The sequence below is a fragment of the Peromyscus maniculatus genome, chromosome 8, assembly GCF_049852395.1.
Source record: "Peromyscus maniculatus bairdii isolate BWxNUB_F1_BW_parent chromosome 8, HU_Pman_BW_mat_3.1, whole genome shotgun sequence".
Classification (NCBI taxonomy): domain Eukaryota; kingdom Metazoa; phylum Chordata; class Mammalia; order Rodentia; family Cricetidae; genus Peromyscus; species Peromyscus maniculatus.
Window position 1 is genome coordinate 58,197,501 of NC_134859.1, and position 21,077 is coordinate 58,218,577.

A 21,077-nucleotide genomic window follows, 5' to 3' on the forward strand; every position below is an offset into this window, starting at 1 on the left:
TTTCTCTGTGCGGTACTGGCTGTTCTTGAACTCACTCTGTAGAGCAGGCTGACCTCAAACTCTTTGTTTTTAAAAAATATTTTAATTAAAATATAATTACATAATTTCCCCTTTTTCTCCATCCAATACCTTCCATGTCCCCCATTACTCTCTCTCTAAGTATTAGCCTCTATTTCTTTATTATTGTTACACACACACACACACACACACACACACACACACACACACACACCCTATATAGACACAACCTGCTGAAGACACTTAGTGCTGCTTGTGTGTACATGATTTCAGGGCTGACCATTTTGTCTTGGATAATCAATCAGGAAGCTCATCCCTGAGAAAGACTAATTCTCCCTCTCTCAGCAGTCATTAGTTACCTGTTTGATTATTTTTAACACTGATTATTGATGTATAGCCTGGAAAACTTGCAATGAGAATGTTTCCAACAGCCCAGAATTCTAAACGAGAGGAGTTTTATCTTTCAAATAATTGTATTAAAGATGGTTTAAGGCCGACGAAGTAATTTGCACATAAAAAGGCTGTTTTATTCATAATATTTATATATGTCTATTTTACTGTTAGTATTAGTAATCCATTTCACTTTCCATTCATATTGAAATGCTTTATGGAGTTGCTTTCCTAGGTTAGATGCTAGCCCATCACTTTTTGGGAGTCTAAAAGGGGCTTTTAGTGGCCATGATGCACAAAATACATCAAGCTATCACACACGTGAGACCATAATGACCAATGAAGGCTTAGTTCCATTCTTAGCAGCCTGGCCTCACATGGAACTCCAACACAAAATAACAACACAGCTAAAATCCCGCTTAGTACTTACATTAGTTCGAACAATCTTGACCTACAGTCTTCTTGCTCCCAAGGCCACTGGGCTATTGAAACTTCACTCCTGCTTCCTTCTGACTCCTTTATACTCTGCCTATTACTTGTTTGGAGCAATTACAGCAGCAAGCATCTTTTTACAAGATTTAGAAGACTAAAAGAATGTAACTTGCACCTTCTATTCCAAAGTTCCTAAGGCCAGGCAGACAGTCTCCTAAACATTAAAAGCAAATCCCCCAGAGGAAGATTAGCCTGAACAACCACAAAAGAGGTTTGTATTTTCCTCAAATGCTTTCACTTCTTTCTTGGACCTTCTTTCCTTTCTGTTAGACCAGACATGGCTGTGTACTGAGTACTCAAAACTTGCTTGCTTGACAAAAACATTAGGCCTTAAAAAGAAAGGAAATGAGGCCAGTAATGAGCCAAAGTAGGCTGGCTGAGAAAGCAATGAGGAAGCTATTCTTCTGCCTCAGGCCATCAACATTCAGGGCCACAGTTATCTACACTCTGTCATTAGAGAGATAAAAGTGCACCAACAAAAACCTGTGGCTCTAGAGATGTCTGTGAGCTGTTTGCAAGGCCTTGTCAGACACAGAACTAAATACACACTCTAAGAATTAACATGCCACACACATATGAAGAAGAATTTTCACTCTCCTCGAGTAGGATAATGTAGTGTTTACAAAGTAATCTGCATATCATTTTCCTTTGACTGGAGACATGATCATGCAATAATACCAGAATACCAACACGACACACCTGCTCTGCAGGCTGGGATGCTGCTGCTGCTGCTGCTGCTGCTGCTGCTGCTGCGCTCGGTGACAGATGATCCTTCAAATGACTATTTGCTTCCACAGAAGAATTAACTCTCTATTAAAATGGACAAATGCATTCACAGATTATGAAAACTCACAACTCATATCAGAACAAATAAGTCATGTTGCAGAATAACCCATGTGGAACTATTCATCAGCTCTAGCTACAGTAGGCTTTTTGTAGCAATGAAAGTACTCGGTCCTTGTGAGAACAAATGCCATGTGTTGTTCTTAGTGCTCCAGACATTTTTTAATCTCTACTTTGTAAACACTGCCAGAGTAGCTATATGCTGCTTTACAAGTCATTCAACTTGTCTGTTCTATATTTTCTCAAGAGTCAAATAAGGAGACTGCACAACTCCATCTCTAGGAGACCTCTGAGGTTAATAATCCTGGAATTTCCATGGACTCTAATAACCTAACACTTCTTAGGCTCATAATGCCATTCAATCAATTAAGGTCATAATATTCTTAGATGACCTCTTCTATAAGCATGAAAACACCATGACTTCTGTTTCCAGGGTGGATCCATCTGGTGTCACTATTGAATCCCTACTGCTTACAGGTGTGTGACATACACTCGTAGTATGCTGTAAGTCACTTCATCTTTGAGAAACTTCTAGTTTGTGCAGATAAGTGCCCCAAATCTCTCTCTCCTACTGTAAAATAGCCAACCATTCCAAGTTATCAAGGTCATAGAGACCAGCATCCAAAGGATGATAAAGTGAACACCATCATTATCAACAGATTGATTTGGAAAGAATGGAAAATCCACTCTAAAGTCCTTCCCCAAGTTAAAATGCCACCCTTCTCAAAAGCAGTGCTTGCTTCTCTCCCCTCACCTACACTCTCTCTCACCTCCCGTCTACGCAGAGGACACTTAGCTAGTGGGTGTTGTGTGGGAGTCTGGAGGCTGTGATGGCCCCAGCAGTAAAACCCTGTCTGTACTGCAGGCTCCCACCACCGAACAGACACTTGGCCCTCTGAAAAAGGGTCAGTATGACCTATGTGACAACTCTTCATTTCAGAACTGCCAGAGGCAAGCAAATGAATCAGTTACCTGGGCCTTGATCAAGAGGGGCTTCAACCGCTCCAGAACCGCCTCCTCTACCCTGTCAGCTAACTGGGTGGCAGAGGCACTGTGGAGAGGAGAGTTGACAGTTCAGAAGCCAGCATGTCCTGTGGGGCATCTTTATGGAACTCCTCCAGGAGACGGCAAACCAGATGAGGGCACACCCACAGTGCTCCTCCAACTGCAATGACCGCATGCATGCCCCGGGTCTTGTCAAAGGGACATTTGGATTCAGTTGCTCTGAGAGAGACTAAAATCCCATCCCTCTCTTTCTTTCTCTGTCTCTCTCCCCCCTCATCCCTGCTTGCAGATCAGCATGTAGCTCTCCGCTATGTCTCCAGCATCACACCTGCCTGCTGCCATGCTCTCTACCACGATGATAATGGACTAACAAGCCTTTGAAACTGTAAGCAAGCCCCCAGTTAAATGCTTTCTTTTATAAGAGTAACACTGGTCATGGTGTCGCTTCACAGCAAGATTTCACAGTGACTAAGACAGAAACCAAAGCATACAAGAAGCATACAACCCAGCAAATTCACTCTGGGAATTTACTACAGTGAAATAAAGACACATCACACAACACATATATGTTTATACAGTTTTTAGTCATAATCATGCCATACTAATGATAACCCAGATGTCCCTCACTTGTTTACTAAGATGAGTAGCTAAACCATGAAATCCAACTCACCAAAAGAAAGAATGAACAAATAACACATGCAGTGACCAGCATGACTCTCCAGCGATTACTTCGGGAAAAAAAGGTCAGTTCTAGGGCAGGTGAGATGGCTCAGTGGCTAAAGCCGCTTGCTGTCAAGCCTGACGGCCAGAGTTTGATCCCCATAGTTGAATGAGAGAACTGACTTCTGCAAGGTAGCCTCTGACCTCCATATGTAGCCTCTGACCTCTGTAAGTACCCTATGTACACTACGGCACAACACTCCCCTCCCACTGGAAAAAACAAAAATTTAAAAAGCCAATTCCAGAAAGTTATACACCGTAGAAATAATGATCTTGAAACAAAATTATAAAAACAGAAAGCAGATTAGTGGCTACTATGCTCACTGAGTCAAATGATGGCTGGGGGCAGCAGAGAAGTATATATGGCTATAAACGGTAACGTGAGTGATAATGTGGTATTGGGTATATTCTTGACTGTAGCAACGACAGCTGATCACATGTACCCTCACTGTGTAGATATCTATACCCTAGCTATATGTAGTCAACAGTTTAAGATGTTACACTAGGTAGTTGAGAAATGATTTCCCAAGATTCTTCTGTATTATTACAACTTTGTGTGACTATATAATTATCTAATAATAAAAAGTTTAATATTAACAAATTTTCCACTAAAAATCAATTCCAAATAAGAATTCTGTAATAAGACTAATAATGGGTATACAAAATTAGCAAATATAAGCATAGAACAGATATTTTTAGATTTGAAATGTCTGGAAAGAGACTCCTTTCCCTCCAATTAATTATTGTCTTGTCTTTCCTGATGCTGATGAAATGCTGACCCTCTGGGACCTATCTGCTGAGGGTCCTTACCTCATCCCCAGAGTCTGCCAGAGGAGCTGAGAAAGCAGAGCATGACCAGACAGCTCACTCTCCAGACAAGGCTTCCTTCCAGAAGCTCAGGGAACCTAGTTCCTGAGGTGGCTGAAACCTGTCTTGTCTGTCATGACCCACTCATGCTCTCTGATTCCCGGGGTGGAGCTCTTGAGGGGACACTGAGGAAAGCCTGAAGTCAGGTTCTGATCCAGATTCTGCAACCTATTCTCCCGAGTCTCCCTCTAACACTAGCAAAACTGCCCTCCCCACACTTCGCTCAACTTGTACTTCTGTTTCCAAAATTAAGGCTGTTTGGCAGAAATGCAGACATCAGTAGTAGATTGTGAACAAGGGTAATGAAAAATTAACTCAGGAATCAGGACAGTAGGCATCTCTAGGGGGAAGGAGGTAGAGCTTCTACAACACTATTACCTGGTTTGGGAGACAATGCATAGGTGTTTATTTTTTATTTTTATCTATCTATCTATCTATCTATCTATCTATCTATCTATCTATCTATCTATCTATCTATCTATTTAGGTTTTTTGAGACAGGGTGTCTCTGTGTTGTTTTGGTGCTTGTTCTAGATCTTGCTCTATAAATCAGGCTGGCCTCGAACTCACAGAGATCTACCTGGCTCTGCCTCCCCAGTGCTGGAATTAAAGGCATGTGCCACCACTGCCCGGCCTAGGGGTGTTTATTTATAATATTCTGAACCATACAAGTGGATTTAGTGTGTTTTTCTATGTGTATGTTACATTTATTTTTTCAGAAAAAACACCCATGAAAAATAAACGAGATATGGAAAGACAAGTCACAGGCAATCAACCTTATAATAGCTAGAGATGACCAAGGCAGACTCCTTCCAACAGCTGTGACCACCTCATCACAGAGGTATGTATACACATGCTGGCCACTTCTTAGAGACAGCAGAAGTATGGAAGTATCAGTTATGTGTGTAGGGGGAATCCTTCAAATCCTAAGATCTGTGATTGTATAACTGAAATCTTAACCTTAGTTAGATTGGCCTCTAAGGAAAGAACCACAGCCCTGTAACCGGGACAAAATGCAGTCATGAATAGTAATAGAATGTACAGATGTTTCAATCAGTGCTTTGTTCCTTTGACTACAGGGTGAATGATCATCAGAGCTGGAAAAATTGGCCAACTGTGGCAATGGCATCAGCCCCATTACATCTTAAGTGTATTTCTTCATTGCCTGTTAGGTGCCAGCACTCTTAGGGGATGAATGGGAGAAAGCAAAGTCATCTGAAAAGTCATCTCAGACCATGTTCAGGCTAACACGTCAAACAAAAGCATCCACACAGTCACCATTCACACACACCATGCACATCCACTCTGCCCTCAGGAAGACTGATATTGGCCTAGTGCAGTGATGTGGGATGCATTGCAGGAAACAGGAAGCAAGCACAGAACTCCTCCCAGATCATACATGGCTCTGCAGTTCTCCTTCACAGTCTACACACTCCCAGGAAAATGTGACGTACTAGTGTACATGGAAACATGCAAATGCTCATTCATTCAATTACTTGATGTTGGAATGAGGTGAGGTTAAAAAAGTCCAGGTTGGCTGTTCAAACTGTAAGAATTAAAATAGGGACACATACCCTATCACTCCCCAGGAGCAAACATATACCTTAATTTTTGAAGTCTATCCAATTCTTCGGCTTTCAGTTCATCCAGCTCCTTGGTTCTTCTACAAGTCTCAGCCTCAAGCCAATCAAGCCTAGAGGGAGGTAAAGTCATGTCAACTCTCCTTAAAGCAGGTCAGGACTCCCTTGGCTTCTATCTTTGGCTCTACCACAGGCCTCGTAGGCAGCTTTGCAGTTTTAGGAGGCAGGAAGCCAGTAAGCAGAAGTGTAGCTGACGTCAACAATCCTGAGTCACTGTCAAAGGAGTGAGATGATGCAGAACAAGCCTGCCTTCTTGTTCACCTCAGAAACAAATATTTACCTCTGCTTTTGCATTCTTTCCATTTCTTTGGCTTCCAATTCTTCTAGTTCCTTCAGTCTTTTGGAAGACTCAGCATCTGGCCAAGGAAGTCTAACAGACAGTACAAAAGTCAAGGTAACCATGCCTCAGTGCCACAGAGTGTCATTATCACAGAAACAGAGCAGAAATGAGCCCCCTCCCCCAGCCCAGCACCAATCCTGGCTCTATTAAAGGATTCAAAAAGTAATATATTCTCTGTGTACCCATGAAAGCTTCTACAATATGTTCCCACAAAAGGATATTTATGCAGTTAGTACATACACAAGAAGCTGCCAACAAGAAAGCCAGCCATCACTGTTCTCAGGACCAGTTACTTGTTTAGAAAAGAAACAGACCCCAGTGAATAATAAAACTAAATACAAACAAAAGGGAAAAGTTAACTCTAAATAATTTTATTGCATGTGTATGTCAAAGAGCTTTGATTTTTCTGGTTTAGGATATGTGAATATCACCAAATTCTCTTTCGACCTACTCTTTTTTTAAGGGCTGAAGATGGAGATATACTGGAGTACAGCGTACGTTCTTCACATACATTGGAGCCATGCTGTACTCCTGAGCTACCCCAGCTCTAATACCCATTTTCATTTTTGCTTTCCCATAACTGCTAGGGTAATTTCAGCCAAACAAATGCAGAGCAAGCTGTTTTCACTGCTGTCTTCCTTTGGAATGTTCTCATTATACCCCTCACATTTATTCCTGCCTGTGCAAGTCCTGGTTTAATTCCTACCTCCCTGCATGAAGCTTCATTTTCTGCAGCAAGAGGTAAACACTCTCCGTTCTGAACTTGCCCAGATCTTAGGGTGTATACCATGTTCTATCTTAAATCACAGCTAATTACATGTATTTTCCACTGGCTGCAAATAAGGACTAGGATTATGGTCTTATTTGCTCTTTTTTTTAAAGTTCACAGAGCGCACAACTGTGCCATTTACAAATTGGCAAATGACATACATAGAAGTTTTGAATGAATGAAATAAGAAAGAATAAAAGAATGGTGGTACTGTGGTAAGCTGGAGAGTGCAATAGGAAAGTTCAGCAATCTGATTTTAAATAATCACCTTTAGATACAGGAAAGACAAGAAGGGCTTTGCTTCAGAGTCTGTGTAAATGGAGCCCTTTGATTCTGAAGACTGCTAATACAAACCTGGCTGCTTCTTGCTGGGCAGCACCTCCCAACTGACTTCCCTCGAGGGTGTCCTCCTGCTGGAGGGGCTGTTCCTTCGCAGCATCTCTGCAGGGACTGGACTTCACCTTTAGCCATGCAGCACTGCACCAAATGGAAAAGCATGCCTTTGCAATCATCCGTCCACTTCTCGTGACTCATCCTAAGTGCACCACTGTAATGCTGATCTACAGCTCAGCACCTGGCGCCTGATGGAAAATGAACGTGAAGGGGAGAGATCCTCCAGCTCTCATGCCCAATGTCAAAGGGAGAAGATCCCTTTGCCTCAAAGAAGCAGTCACTATTTTAATTTAAAAAAAAAAAAAAAACTGTCACAGAATGAAGAATGTACTTCAACAAAGCCTGCTTTAAATATGAGTCACTAATAATATCCCACGTCCTCTAAGTGTCTGTGTTAGGTCTCACACAGCACTGTGATCTAGGAAGCCTTCTCTGTCCCACATCTCCACCCACCATACATACTATCTAGAGCAGTGGGTCCCAACCTTCCCAATGCTGAAACCCTTTAAAATAGTTCCTTATGTTATGGTGACCCCCAACCTAAAATTATTTTCATTGCTACTTCATAACTGTAATTTTGCTACTGTTATAAATTGTAAATATCTGGTATTCAGATATCTGATATGTTGACTTCTGTGAAGAGGGTTGTTTGACCCCAAAGGGGTTGAGAACTACCGGTCTAGAAGATAGTATATTGTACACTTGGTTAGCAGGCCAGACATCAATCATCCTGTTGATGTTTTATATTACCAACTCAACTCACATCCCTATATTGACATGTATAAAACAAAGAAATCAGAACAAAGCCACGAAAGCAAACAACAACAAACAAAAACACACACTCAGCCACGAGATGGTGGCACACGCTTTTAATCCCAGCACTCAGGAGGCAGAGGCAGCTGGATCTCTGTGAGTTCGAGGCCAGTCTGGTCTACAGAGTGAGTTCCAGGAGAGCCAGGGCTGTTACACAGAGAAACCGCCCCCCCCCAAACAAAACCCAAAACAACAACAAAGCCCCCCCCCATGCCCCCCACCATCAGGTCAGAAGATCCAGCTCTGTGACACAGTGGAACACAAGCGTCTTTCAGCACTGCTTTCTCCTCTTTCTCAAGGCTAATAGGTCCGCACTACCATGGATTCACACCACTTTTGCACACCCACAAGGGGACTCCCTGTTGTGTGTTTCCTCCTTTGCACTGCTAGACCTGTCTAGTTTCTACCACTGTGCCCTCATGAACTCCCAAACCTTGACAAACAATCTCCCTTCATCTTTGGCCACCCTGCCCCCTGAGCCTATTTCAAACCAAACCCTGCTCCCCCTGAGGACAGTACCTCCTCTCTAGCTCTGTGGAGAGCAGACCCACACTGTCCTCATGCTATGAGTGAGTGTGAAAAGACAGTAACGTTAGCGTTACAATGACTAGCTCCTGCAGGAAGGGCAGAGTCAGGGAAATATGGATGAGCTCAGGGTTCATAGCTATCTTGACTAGGAATTAAAATTCTTTAAAAATCTTACTCAGCAAAGATTAAATGAATGCCTATTATGTGTAGGCATTGGATGTTAAGACATAAGAGATATAATGCCCAGCCTCAGGTAAGCACAATCTATTCACAGGGCAGACAACAGTCACAATCCCTCCTACAATGAATGGCACATAGCCACTGGGCACTGAGGTACTCCACCCATGGACAGGTACAAAAAGGAACCAACAGTCTTCCAGACAAAAACCTTATCTATCACTCACCCAAATAAGCATTTCTGCCCACGGGGAAGAATGAAGCCTACTAGTTCGTTTGCTCTAATGTGTGCCATCTGTGGAAGAAAAATAAGGCCATGCAAACTCACAGTCCTTGAATTTTTTCATACCATTTAGGAGAGGCTGGTGGGGATGTGGGGTTTGGAGGTATCCAAGGAGCCCTGTGGTCTTTCACAGGCTGTCGGTTCATTTTTAATCTGGATGACACCGTTGTCTGTTGCAACCTGCTTTTGCTATAAGGTTGGTTTGGTCGATTTTTTTCAGATATGTGGAGTCCCTGTAAGATGTAAACATGAATTACAAAGACAAACAAGTATCAAAGACACTCTGGTTTCAACCTCTGACTCACAGGAAGCTGGAAGTGCCTCTTTGCATTCATTCTAAAAGCTAACAGAAAGCACTCTGAGGGAAATGTGAGAAGCATATAAACCACACTAAAGTAAACCTGGGCAAGGGTGGACCTGGAATCCTTGGCTTTTCCACATTTATACATACAAAATATTTATTCTCTTTTTCCTTAATTAAATCTCCCTTTTTAAAAGTCCATGTTTGTTTACAGGTAAATTATAAAATATTCTTGGCTAAAATATTTAACCCTTTTGAACCTTAGTGTAACCACAATGAGTCATACAATTTCAAATGCCATTGGGCATGATGCTGAGAAGAACCTCCAAGTAGAATTCTTTTGTATAGACTCAATCCTAACTTCCCAGTGACCTCATTATAAGTTTATCTGGGAAGAAATAAAGACTTGATCCCAATCCGTGACCCAATCCGTGACTTGTCGGTTACTGGCTGTGCTGATTAGTGTTTTAGAGTCCTCTGCAAAGAGGGAACTTCCAATGAGAAAGTACCTACATCAGACAGGCTTGTAGGCAAGCCTGTGGGCATTTTCTTGACTAATGAGTGCTGTGAAAGAAGCCAGCTCACTGTATGCAGTACCACTTCTAGACATACAGTAGGCTGGGAAATTCATGGGGAGCAAGTTAGTAAGAAGCATTCCTCCATGGTCTCTGCTTCAGTTCCTGCCTTCAGTTTCCTACCTTGAACTCCTGCCCTAGCCAAAACAAAAACAAACAAACAAACAAAAAAATCTTTTCTCCCCAATTTGGTGGTTTTTTTTTTTCATAGCAATAGGAAGGAAATTAAGAAACCAGTAAACTACCAAATCTTAAATCCTCCTAACTCTCACACTTTCAAGTACTGAATTTTAATACAAGCTTCCTAATTACAGCCATGGTATTCAATTAGTTAGGATCTTTCTGAAGCAGGGAAAGATAGAATGCTACATCCTATACTACCATTACAAACTGGCTTTTGTTAAAATAAAAAGCAAACCTAGAATTAATTTGACTTAGATTGCTGGACTCAGGGCTGTGGTATCCATCTGTCCCCAAACAAATGCTGGTCCCACCCTTGAGTAGGTTGTATGGCCTTGGACAACATCAGTTGAATAAAAGCACATCACACAAAAAAGGAAAGACTTCATACCTGCTGCAGTCTGGCTGACTCTAACGTATCTTTCTTCCTAAATGGCACATGCTCTGTTGCAGTCTTCTTTTTCACTGTTCGTGTTTTTGTTGGGGTTAGTGCTTCATCCTTGATGCCTGTACTATGGCCCAATATGAAAGGGGCTTCTTCTGGAAGAGTATCCTCATCGACCACACCAAGTTCACTCTCCAGCCTTTGAGTCACTGGAAGCTCCACATCAGGCTGACACACATCTACACAGAGATTTCAGAGCAGAAATTCTACTTAGCCACACAGGTAGAATGACTGAATAGCACACAGGCTCTAACCTCCAGCCTGGCTGTGAAAAGCATGAAGCTCTGTTGCCACACACACTGCCCCCCTTACCAGTACCACCACCATTGTAATTACCAATGCCCAAGAACCATGGCTGGAACCCCCTCAATGTCAGGACCCACATGTACTGATTTTCCAGTTCTTGTCTATGGTCCTAATTCTGCAATATGTCTTGCTTCTACCCAGGTTGGCCTCTTAAGGGTCTCTTGACTATAAGATACTACCCAAACTGGCCCCCTGCTGATCGCAGTCACATTTCCACTGGATTGCCAAATTGTCTGTGCTAGCTAGATTTATGTTAACTTGACACAAACTAGAGTCAATCGAAAGGAGGGAACCTCAATTGAAAGAAAATACCTCCATAAGGTCCAGCTGTAGGGTAATTTCTTAATTAGTGATTGATGGGGTAATGCTATTCCTAGGCTGGTGGTCCTGGGTTCTATAAGAAAGCAGGCTGAGCAAGCCATGATGAGCAAACCAGTAAGCAACTCTCCTCCCTGGCCTCTGCATCAGCTCCTGTCTCCAGGTTCCTGCCCTGTGTGAGTTCCTACCCTCACTGCTTTTGATGATGAACTGTTATATGGAACTGTGAGTGAAATAAACTCTTTCCTCCCAAGTTGCTTTTGGTCATGGTGTTTCATCACAGCAATAGTAACCTTAACTAAGACATTGTATTTCTAAAGTAGAAATACTGGAGCCAGTATTTCCAGAAATACTGCGCCAGATGGCTCAGTGTCTAAAAGCACTTAATGCTCTTGTACAGGACTTGGGTTCAGTTTCCAGTAACCTCACAGTGGCTCATCCATAACCTCAGTTCCAGGGCTTCTGATGCCACCTTCTAAACTCCATGAGCACCGAGTGCACAGATGCACAAGTATATATGCAGGCAAAATACTTAGCCACATAAAAATAAATGATAAAATATTTTATTTTACTTTTGTAGATTTACTTATTTTATGTGGACAAGTGTTTTGCTTTCATATATGTCTGTGTACCACATGTATGCATGGTACCCTCAGATCTCCTGGAACTAGAGTTATAGATAACTGTGAGTTACAGATAGCTACCATATGAGTGCTGGGAACCAAACCCAGAACCTCTGGTAGAGGAGCTAGTGCTCTTAACCACTAAGCCATCTCTCTATCCTTACACTTAAAAACTTTTTTCTCTACTCAATATCTTTGAACCCTAGTTTGATATAGAATATAGTATGAACTGTATTCTGCACACGTGGCATCCAATTGGCAATTAGAAAAGGAAATAAACTTTTTTTTAATGAAATAAAGGCCTATATAGCCAATTCAGGGAACTTGGAATACAGATAAACTCTTACTAATAAAACTGTTCAGTCGCCGGGCGGTGGTGGCACACGCCTTTAATCCCAGCACTTGGGAGGCAGAGCCAGGCGGATCTCTGTGAGTTCGAGGCCAGCCTGGGCTACTAAGTGAGTTCCAGGAAAGGCGCAAAGCTACACAGAGAAACCCTGTCTCGAAAAACCAAAAAAAAAAAAAAATGTTAAAACTGTTCAGTCAAGTTTCTACACATAAGAGCAACATACAAAAGTCACAAAATAACTACTTAGGAAATATAATAGGGAAAATATCCCATTAACATAGGTGACAAAAATTGTAAGGTGGGGCTGGGTGATGGTTCAGTGGTAGAGTGTCAGTCAGATGTGAGGCCCTACGTTCCAGTCCTGGTACCAAAAACAACAGCAAACACAAATACACAAAAACAAAATCTCCAAGAAAATGAGGAGGAAATCTAATGAAAAACTCATAGGAATCTCAACAGAAAACATTACAAAGCTTTTATTTTTGCAGTACTGGGACTATGTACCTGGCCATTAAAATGACACAAATGAAAATCTGAATCAAGTTTTCATTTACAAACAAACTGAACATTGCAAAGATCTCAATTCCCCATGAAGGGATCGATAATCTCAAATGTGTGTGTGTGTGTGTGTGTGTGTGTGTGTGTGTGTGTGTGTGTGTGTGTGTGTCTAAACAGATGATCCAGCTGGGTGTGGTGGTGCATGCCTTTAATCCCAGCCCTCAGGAGGCAAAGGCAGACAGATCTCTCTGAGTTTGAGTCTGGACTACATAGCAAGTCCCAGGTCAGCCAGGGTTACAATAGTAAGACTACCAAAAAAAAAAAGACAAACAGACGAAACCTAAACATATTGACCCTAAAATCTGTATGAAGGGGCTTAGCATTTTTGAGCACCTGTTCTTTTAGAAGACTCAGGTTAGGTTCCCAGCACCCACGAAATGATTCATAACAATCTATAATTCCAGTTAAAGGGAATCCAATGCCCTCTTCTGACCTCTGAGGGCACCAGGCATGTACATGGTACACATATGTACATGCAAACATTAACACATAAAATGATAAATCTAATTTTAAAAATTCATGTGAAGTGTAAAAGTCTAAGAATTAGCCCAACAACTTTGAATAATGACAACAAAATGGGGAGTGAACTAGAGGCAGGAATCTTTCTTGACCAGGGATGAGAATCTTAGCAAGAGCTGCAGTGGTCAAGGCAGTGTGGAGAAAACGTAGAAACAAAGGTACAGGATGGGAACCACAGATTAGCAGATATGACCTGAATTACTACTGTCCACATATCAAATATCAGAGTGGAATCCATGCCCTACACTGAACAACACTCAGCTCACAAAAGCATGAAGTCCTAAAGCAGTGGTTTTCAACCTGTGGATTGTGTCCACTTTGGGGATCACATCAAATATCCTACATATCAGATATATCTACATAACAATTCATAATAGTAGCAAAATTATAGTTATGAAGTAGCAACAAAATAATTTCATGGTTGGGGGTCATCACAACATGAGGAACTGTATTAAAGAGTCGTAGCATTAGGAAGGCTGAGAACAACTGCCCTAAAGGAAGTGGTTTTTTTCCTTCTTTCAGAAGAAAAAAATAGGAGAATATCATCATCAGGACAGAAAAGACTTTCTTAAACTCAAATACGATATTGACTTATTAGGGTTTACTTACACTGAACTACAGCTTTTGATCAAAAGTCACTATAAAAAAAAATCAGTCGCCAGGCGGTGGTGGCGCACGCCTTTAATCCCAGCACTCGGGAGGCAGAGCCAGGTGGATCTCTGTGAGTTCGAGGCCAGCCTGGGCTACCAAGTGAGTTCCAGGAGAGGCACAAAGCTACACAGAGAAACCCTGTCTCGAAAAAAAATCAGTCAAATCTGGAAGGAAGATCCCTAAAATAGATGTAATTAACATGGGATCAATACTCAAATGATATAAAGAACTTTTACAAATCTATAAAGGAAATAAACAGTTCAACAGAGAAATGTTGAAAAGCATAGGAACTATAATTTATGCAGGAAAAAAAGTGGTCAATAAAATCATGAAAAGATGACAAACTTCATTTAGCAATCAGGAAAATCAAGCCATAACTAGCATTCAAAGCCATTAAAATGAGGAAATGTGAAGTATGATACCAAACATAAATGAGAAGTGAGGAAAGAAACCACCAGCACAGGCGTGAACTGGTTAACTCCTCGGAAGGGTGACTCAATCAATCCACCGATCAATGGATGCCCTAGCAAGGCTGGAGGTTTGCAGTGCAGCAGCTGCATCACAGGCACGCTCAGCCCAAGGGAACTCGCTTCTGTACACACAAAGAGAAGAGGCACAGCCTTTCACTTCACCCTGTCACTGTTTATAAAGGCAGAAGCAGCCAGTATAGTGGCATGGTGACATCTATGTATACTCTCAGCTACTCAGGAGGTGAAAGAGAAGATCATTTGATCCCAGGAGTTCTGGGCCATCCTGGTCAACATAGTGAGATCTTGTATCACACACAGAGACCTATGACAGAAACTGGGAACAATCTAAATGCTCATTAATAAGTATGAAGAGATAAAAAATTATCTATGGTTTATCCATACAAGGGAGATCCACACAAAAGAAAGTTAGAATCCTCTGAGCTGGGGAATATAGCTTTCCTAATGTGTAAGGCCCTAGCACTAGGAAAAAATAGATTTCACCTATTAATATGAACAAGTCTACTAATTTAAATAAGAGGGAAGCACACTACAGGCTGATATACACTTTATGTGACCAGATGTGTGAAGCAATATATTATGGACACATACATGAGCAGCCTAGACATAAAAACAGAACAGGCTCATAACAGTAACCTCTAGAAAGGGAGGGAAGAAAATGGAATGAGGGGAAATATTCAAGGGACTTTAATAATACTTGTCACAATTTTTGAAAAAATTCCAGACTAAAACATTTTAAACTGCATAGTAAATACATGGTATTTCTTATTTCCTCTCTGATTACAATATTTAAGAACCAAAGGAAAGCTCTATTCAGATTCTTCCTTAGCAGCAGTAAGCTAGGATCTGGGTTTCCCTAACACTTCTTTCCTCGGCTGTTCTCAGAGCTCCGTGAGTTACACAGCAAGGATACAAACCAGAACAGAAGAATGCAGCACCGACCCTGCAGTCTGCAGCTTAGCAACCCCCAAGATTACATCTACTGAAGCAACTCTGGCTGCCAGGTCCTGACACCTTTTCAGCTGTGAACGGCATTGATCAGACAGCAAATGCAGTGCAAATCCACGGGAACACGGCTGCCAGCACAGTGGCAACCGGAGCCTCACAGCACCTTACATCTGCACACAGGGCACTAATGCAATCAGGAGTCAGAAGCCTCCAAGAACCGCACTAGCCAGCAATTACTTAAATCTCAAAGTAGATGATCCAATCAGGCTCAATCATAAATCCCAAATGACACAGAGACAGTTTCCCTCCCTTGCGGCTCCCTGTGACATTTTGGAGGTATTGGGTAGTGAGGAAGAACCTCAGGAAATTAGAATGAAGAATTAGGAAGAGGAAGAGTGGCATCTAAAACAGAAAGAGAAACATGACCTTCTGAAAGATCATAAGAAAAAGAAAAAAAAAAAAAAACCCACTAAAGATTACCTCATTGCTCCCCGGGGGCAAATGCATGAAACTTGCAAAGGGGCTACCTATAGCCAAGCCTCACTCCACAGCAAAGGTGTCCATGTGGCTGTTACCATGCCTCACGCTTGGTACAACACTTTTTTGTTTTGAACAGAATTCATATCCACCTGGTCCCACCATGCTACCTCTGAGAGCAGGCAGAACAGGTTTCCTAAGATTCTTCAGGTGAGGAAATAAATGAAGCATTTGCTCAAGGTCACAAGGAGAGTGAGTGCAGAGCCAGGCCTCCTCCTCTGCCTCCACAACAAGTTTTATTTATTCCAACCTCCATACTCAAGGAAGGGTAGACTATAGGCAGGCAGGGCTTCAGTTATAATCAAGCATGCCTATGTGATGAAAGCTGCATGATAATTTTACACTATGGGCTTCAGAGAGCTTTTGGGTTGCTATAAATATGTAGGTTCCTGGAGGTAGTGTGCCCCTTCCCACCTTCCTGGCCTTAGGTATCTCCCATCTGGCTATTCACTTGTATCTGGTGTAATATCCTTTGTAATAGGAGTAAACGTGAGTTCAGTGAGCAATCCCAGCAAGCCTAGATTTAGAGCCACAGGTTACAACCCAAGACCTGCAACTGGTATCTCAAGTGGGGCAGTCTTCTGGAACTGCGGCTCCCTCCATCTGTGGGACCTGGCTCTACTGCAGCTGTTAGAGTTGAGCTGAGCTACAGAATCCCTCCACACACTCAATGAACTGCTCCGCCTGTCATCACTGAGTGCTCCACTGAGGCTACAGGAAGAACACTAAGCTCCTCAGGGTCCACAGAAGAGCAGCAGAGCAACAAACGCACCATAGAGATGAGATACACAGAAGTTTCTGATCTCAAGAAAAATGTTGACATAGTAAATTACAGTGAGGGGGAAAAAACCCAAACTCTGGCAAATGAAAAACACAAAACAAGGTCAAAGGAAATCTAACATGTCATTGCTCTCAGTAAATCTAAGGTTAAATGTAGAGATCTACAAGAGGAAATACAGAGATCAAAAAATTAACAATACCCTGGAGTGGTGGCACACGCCTTTAATCTCAACACTCAGGAGGCAGAGGCAGGCTGATCTCTGTAAGATCAAGACCATCCTGGTCTATACAGTGAGACTTTGTCTCTGAAAAAAAAATTAACTTCTGTGCTGGAGATGCTCACCCAGCACCCGCCAGGCCACTCACACTGTCTGGAACTCCAGCTCCAGGGGATCCACTGCCCACTTCTACTCTCTATGGGCACTGCACATATGCAATTAAAAACAAAATAAAACCTTTTTAAGAATTAGAAACATACAGGAGCCAGGGTGAGAGGGAGAAGGGCAAAGGGCATTTCTGAGGGGCTGTCACTCTGAAAGTCCAGAAGTCTCTCTCCTGGTATTAGGTCAGCAGTGAGCTGACACTTCGTACATTTCTCTATCAATATGTTCTACTGCAGTTTAACAGATGAAGACGAGGTCCAGTAAGATGGCTCAGAGGATAAAAAGGGCTTACTGTGAACTGACAACCTGAGTTCAATCCTTGGAAACAACCCATGGCAGATGGAGAGAACCGATCTTTCAAAGTTGTCCTCTGCCCTCCACATATATACCTATCACCCCCTCTTCTCTCTAATTGTAATTATAAATAAAATGGAACTTTTTTTTAGAAAGGAAAAGTAGTTTACTGATTTTACCCATATATGTCTATAGGTTATCTCATCTATCTGGAAAATGACAAGAAAAAAATATCAAGCAACAAAACTTTATTTCATCAAATATAAAGCATCCACTTATAACACATACCACTACTGGGTCATTAGAATTTAAACACTGAAAACTGAAATGTTACAATTAATTACCAGACACATCCCTCAGCAGGATACTGTGGCTCATACCTGCAATCCCAGCACCAAGAGGCCTAACTAAGACCCAGGTCTGCACAGTTACAAGGCTGGCTGCCTACCAAGCAAGCTGGACAGGATGGCTCTACCTCAGGGCTGGGGGTACCCACACAGAATACGCTCATTCTCAGTTCTCAGAGTGAGCAATGACCAGCACATTTTTGAAAAATAACGAAGAAAAATCAGTTGTCTTGTTCTTGTTAAGTATTAAAATATAAGTGAGATTGACAGTTTTGCCTACAAAATTAAGTTTCTATACCAGAAAAAAAAAGCACTATAAACAAATTCCAAAGATAGGTGACTAAGTAGGAAAAAATACTTACAATACATGTAAGCCAAAAAGTGACTAAGAGCTACACTATCCACAGAACTTTGATAATCATAAGTAAAAGAAGTGGAACCAACAAAGAGAGGGATGGAGAACACAAAAGGGAAACCAGCACAGGAGGCACAAGCATGGGTGAGGAAGCCATGAGCAGCCCTCAGAGGACAGAACTGAAACCTGCAACAGTAAGATGCCATTCCTCACTGAAGCTGGCAACAGTCAGATCTCATTGTATAAACACTGCTCATCTTTAAAACATGATCACCCACCTCCTTTTATGGGGTAAACTGGCAGCATCTGTTCAAATGTGCATACCACACAACCTAACAATCCCACTTCCTAGGATGAGGATCTGGAAATGCACCACACATATTAGTACAATACAGTCAGCTTAGCACTATGACAGAGCAAAGGGGATTTTATTGGCTCACCGTCTTCTGGAGAAGCATATTCCAGCCTCCAGTCCTAGGATATATGTAGCTGCTACTTCCTGATCCTAGCTACAAGGCAACTCTCATGGACAGGGCCACAAATCCTAACACCTCACCCCCCCCCCCCACTGCAGTAACTGTTGCAGCCACTTTCACAGAGTCAAATATCACACAGTGACATCTGAGACACATACCAGCAAGAAGCCTCTTTGCCACAGCAGGTCGACTGGCTTCCTGTGGAAATGTCTCCTTTGTGACCAAGGGTTTCCTCTCATTCTTGGGCAGTGCAGTTGGCCATCTCTCTAAGATTCTTTGGCTACCAATAGGAAATCTGCTCCGAATTTCTGTGAAACATTTCTTTACCTTTTTAGGTGACAGTTTCTTTTCCAGGAGAGACTCCAAAGCCTGTCATGAAAACGGTCATTATTCTCTTAGTTTATCTTACTAGAGTATGACTTTAGTCACAACACTGAAAAATAACACCTTCCAAAGAGACATGTCATTAAATGGCTATCTGTTTTGCTTAATTTAAAATCAGTATTATTTCAACCTGTGATTAATGTATAAAAATAACTTCTACAAGTTCTTTTACAAGTTTAGCTCATTAAAATCAACAGCAAAGATGTTACGAGTATGACCATTTTTAAGAGGCATCCTAACTTTAAAATTCAGAATCATCTCTTTGGAAACTAACCAGTCTTTAGAACATAGTTGTATGTGCTCTAACAGGGTCTTCATTTTCAACAAACCCCATAAACTCAAGCAGTGTTTTTATGTGGGTAAATACATTATACTGAACATACATTGCCATAAGCTAACAGAACTTAGTGGGTCCAACAGCTATTTGTCTATGGCAGTAACGGCAGGAGGTATGTGTCCCCATCCTCGAAGGCACACCTACTCACTCATCACCAGGCAGTACTGGTCAGTACAAATTAAAGACAACTAAGCAGGATCATATGGAAACAGGATAGTAAGTCAGGCAAGGAATCAACAAGAATTTCATTTCCCACATTACTGAATACTTTCAAAACTAGGGGAGATCTACATTATGCTTAAGATGTACTGTTCAAGGTGCTCTTGCTCAGGATACGGGGTAATCTCCTGAAATCCTTTCTGGGGTTTGGAAGATAGGTCCTCTAAATGAAATTACTTTATTCAGTAATGTTTTATATAGGTAAGTTGAAAAAGCATGAATGACATGATATGATATGCTGTCAAAAGTTCTGAGATTTGCCCTTGACATTCACACTCCTGATAGTGAGCTATGTCTACACAGATGTAACCAAAGTCAATCACAGACATTTGCTAAACAACAGGACTGCAATAGCAAAGCATGACTTAACAACCACCAGAGCCAGTTGGTGGTAAACAGCATTCTCCCTCCTATGCCAGTCTCCCACAAGGGCCAACAGTTTACTAATATAAGATTATCTTTTCCTATCGGATGAAAATGCATGACAGAAGTAACACTGGCATGGGTGGCTTACTAGTTCCAGCCCTCAAACAGAACACTCTGACCTTTGCTTTAAAAACAGCCATCATATAAATTAGTAGTAACAAATGCATTTGAAAGTCGGGGTACTGCGGCAAGAATGAAAGGCTTCACTGTGTGGCAGGACTGCAAACCTGTGAACTACAAAGCCAGAGTTCATTGCTAATGCTGTCTTTGTTACCACTGAGAGCTAAGAACATTGTCCATTCCCGATTAGCACATCCACTTGTGGAATGCCAAGTGTCTCCAGTCCTCCCAAGAGCTGAGGCTCCTACTTGCATGTATCCTAAGTGGTTCTTTTCTAGAACAAATCTACATCAAATACGGATAATTAAGCACCAATTTGAGAATTCCTTGCCATTTTTCTTTTTCTTCTTTTCTTACTCTGTGTATAGATGATGTATGGGCATATGTGCCACAGTATGTGTTATTCTTCTCTCAAAGAAATGTAATAAGGACCAGAGAATAAAAACAATAAAAATGCAAACTTATGTCTCTGAAAAGCACCAAGTTACCAGGCAACAGCTTTGTCTTATATTCTCACTGACTAGAACTAGAGAGAGCCAGCATTATTTCCCTGCCTTGAAACAACACCCTTTTAACAAAAACTGGAGTCCATTTCATACCTCAATTTGATGCAAGATGTCTATGACCACATCTGGCACAGAAGGATCAGTATCCAGCTTGGCAGAACATAGTGAAAGTTGACGAATAAGGCTGCCCAGTTCCTTACACCGAGCAGGAACTGGGTGCTCCCCTCGGTCAGTAAACTGAGTGACAAACATCTGTAAGGCCCGGATGGCTCCTCGATGAGCGGCTGCCAGCCTAGACATTGCCCACGACTGGCAACAAAGAAGAAGCAAAGGGTTACTTCAGGTTCTGACTTCTTAACACCACAGCAACCTTTA

The 21,077-nt window shown here is 41.9% G+C and overlaps 1 protein-coding gene across 20 annotated transcripts in view; it reads right to left on the reverse strand.

Moving 5' to 3' along the window:
* Positions 1-21,077, reverse strand: part of Kiaa0753 (KIAA0753 ortholog) — a 58,259-nt gene that overhangs the window by 13,393 nt on the left and 23,789 nt on the right. For all 20 annotated transcript variants that reach the window (XR_013041729.1, XR_013041732.1, XR_013041731.1 and 17 more), the window contains exons 6-14: positions 20,796-21,011; positions 18,869-19,079; positions 10,725-10,957; positions 9,344-9,510; positions 7,438-7,560; positions 6,255-6,344; positions 5,938-6,027; positions 2,716-2,794; positions 1,600-1,710 (exon numbers count right to left, since the gene is read on the reverse strand). Coding sequence is in view for 13 of the 20 variants with exons in the window: in XM_076542831.1 (XP_076398946.1) it covers positions 1,600-1,710; positions 2,716-2,794; positions 5,938-6,027; positions 6,255-6,344; positions 7,438-7,560; positions 9,344-9,510; positions 10,725-10,957; positions 18,869-19,079; positions 20,796-21,011 (1,320 nt within the window). In the remaining 7 variants the exon portion in view is untranslated. The remainder of the gene's footprint in view (positions 1-1,599; positions 1,711-2,715; positions 2,795-5,937; positions 6,028-6,254; positions 6,345-7,437; positions 7,561-9,343; positions 9,511-10,724; positions 10,958-18,868; positions 19,080-20,795; positions 21,012-21,077) is intronic.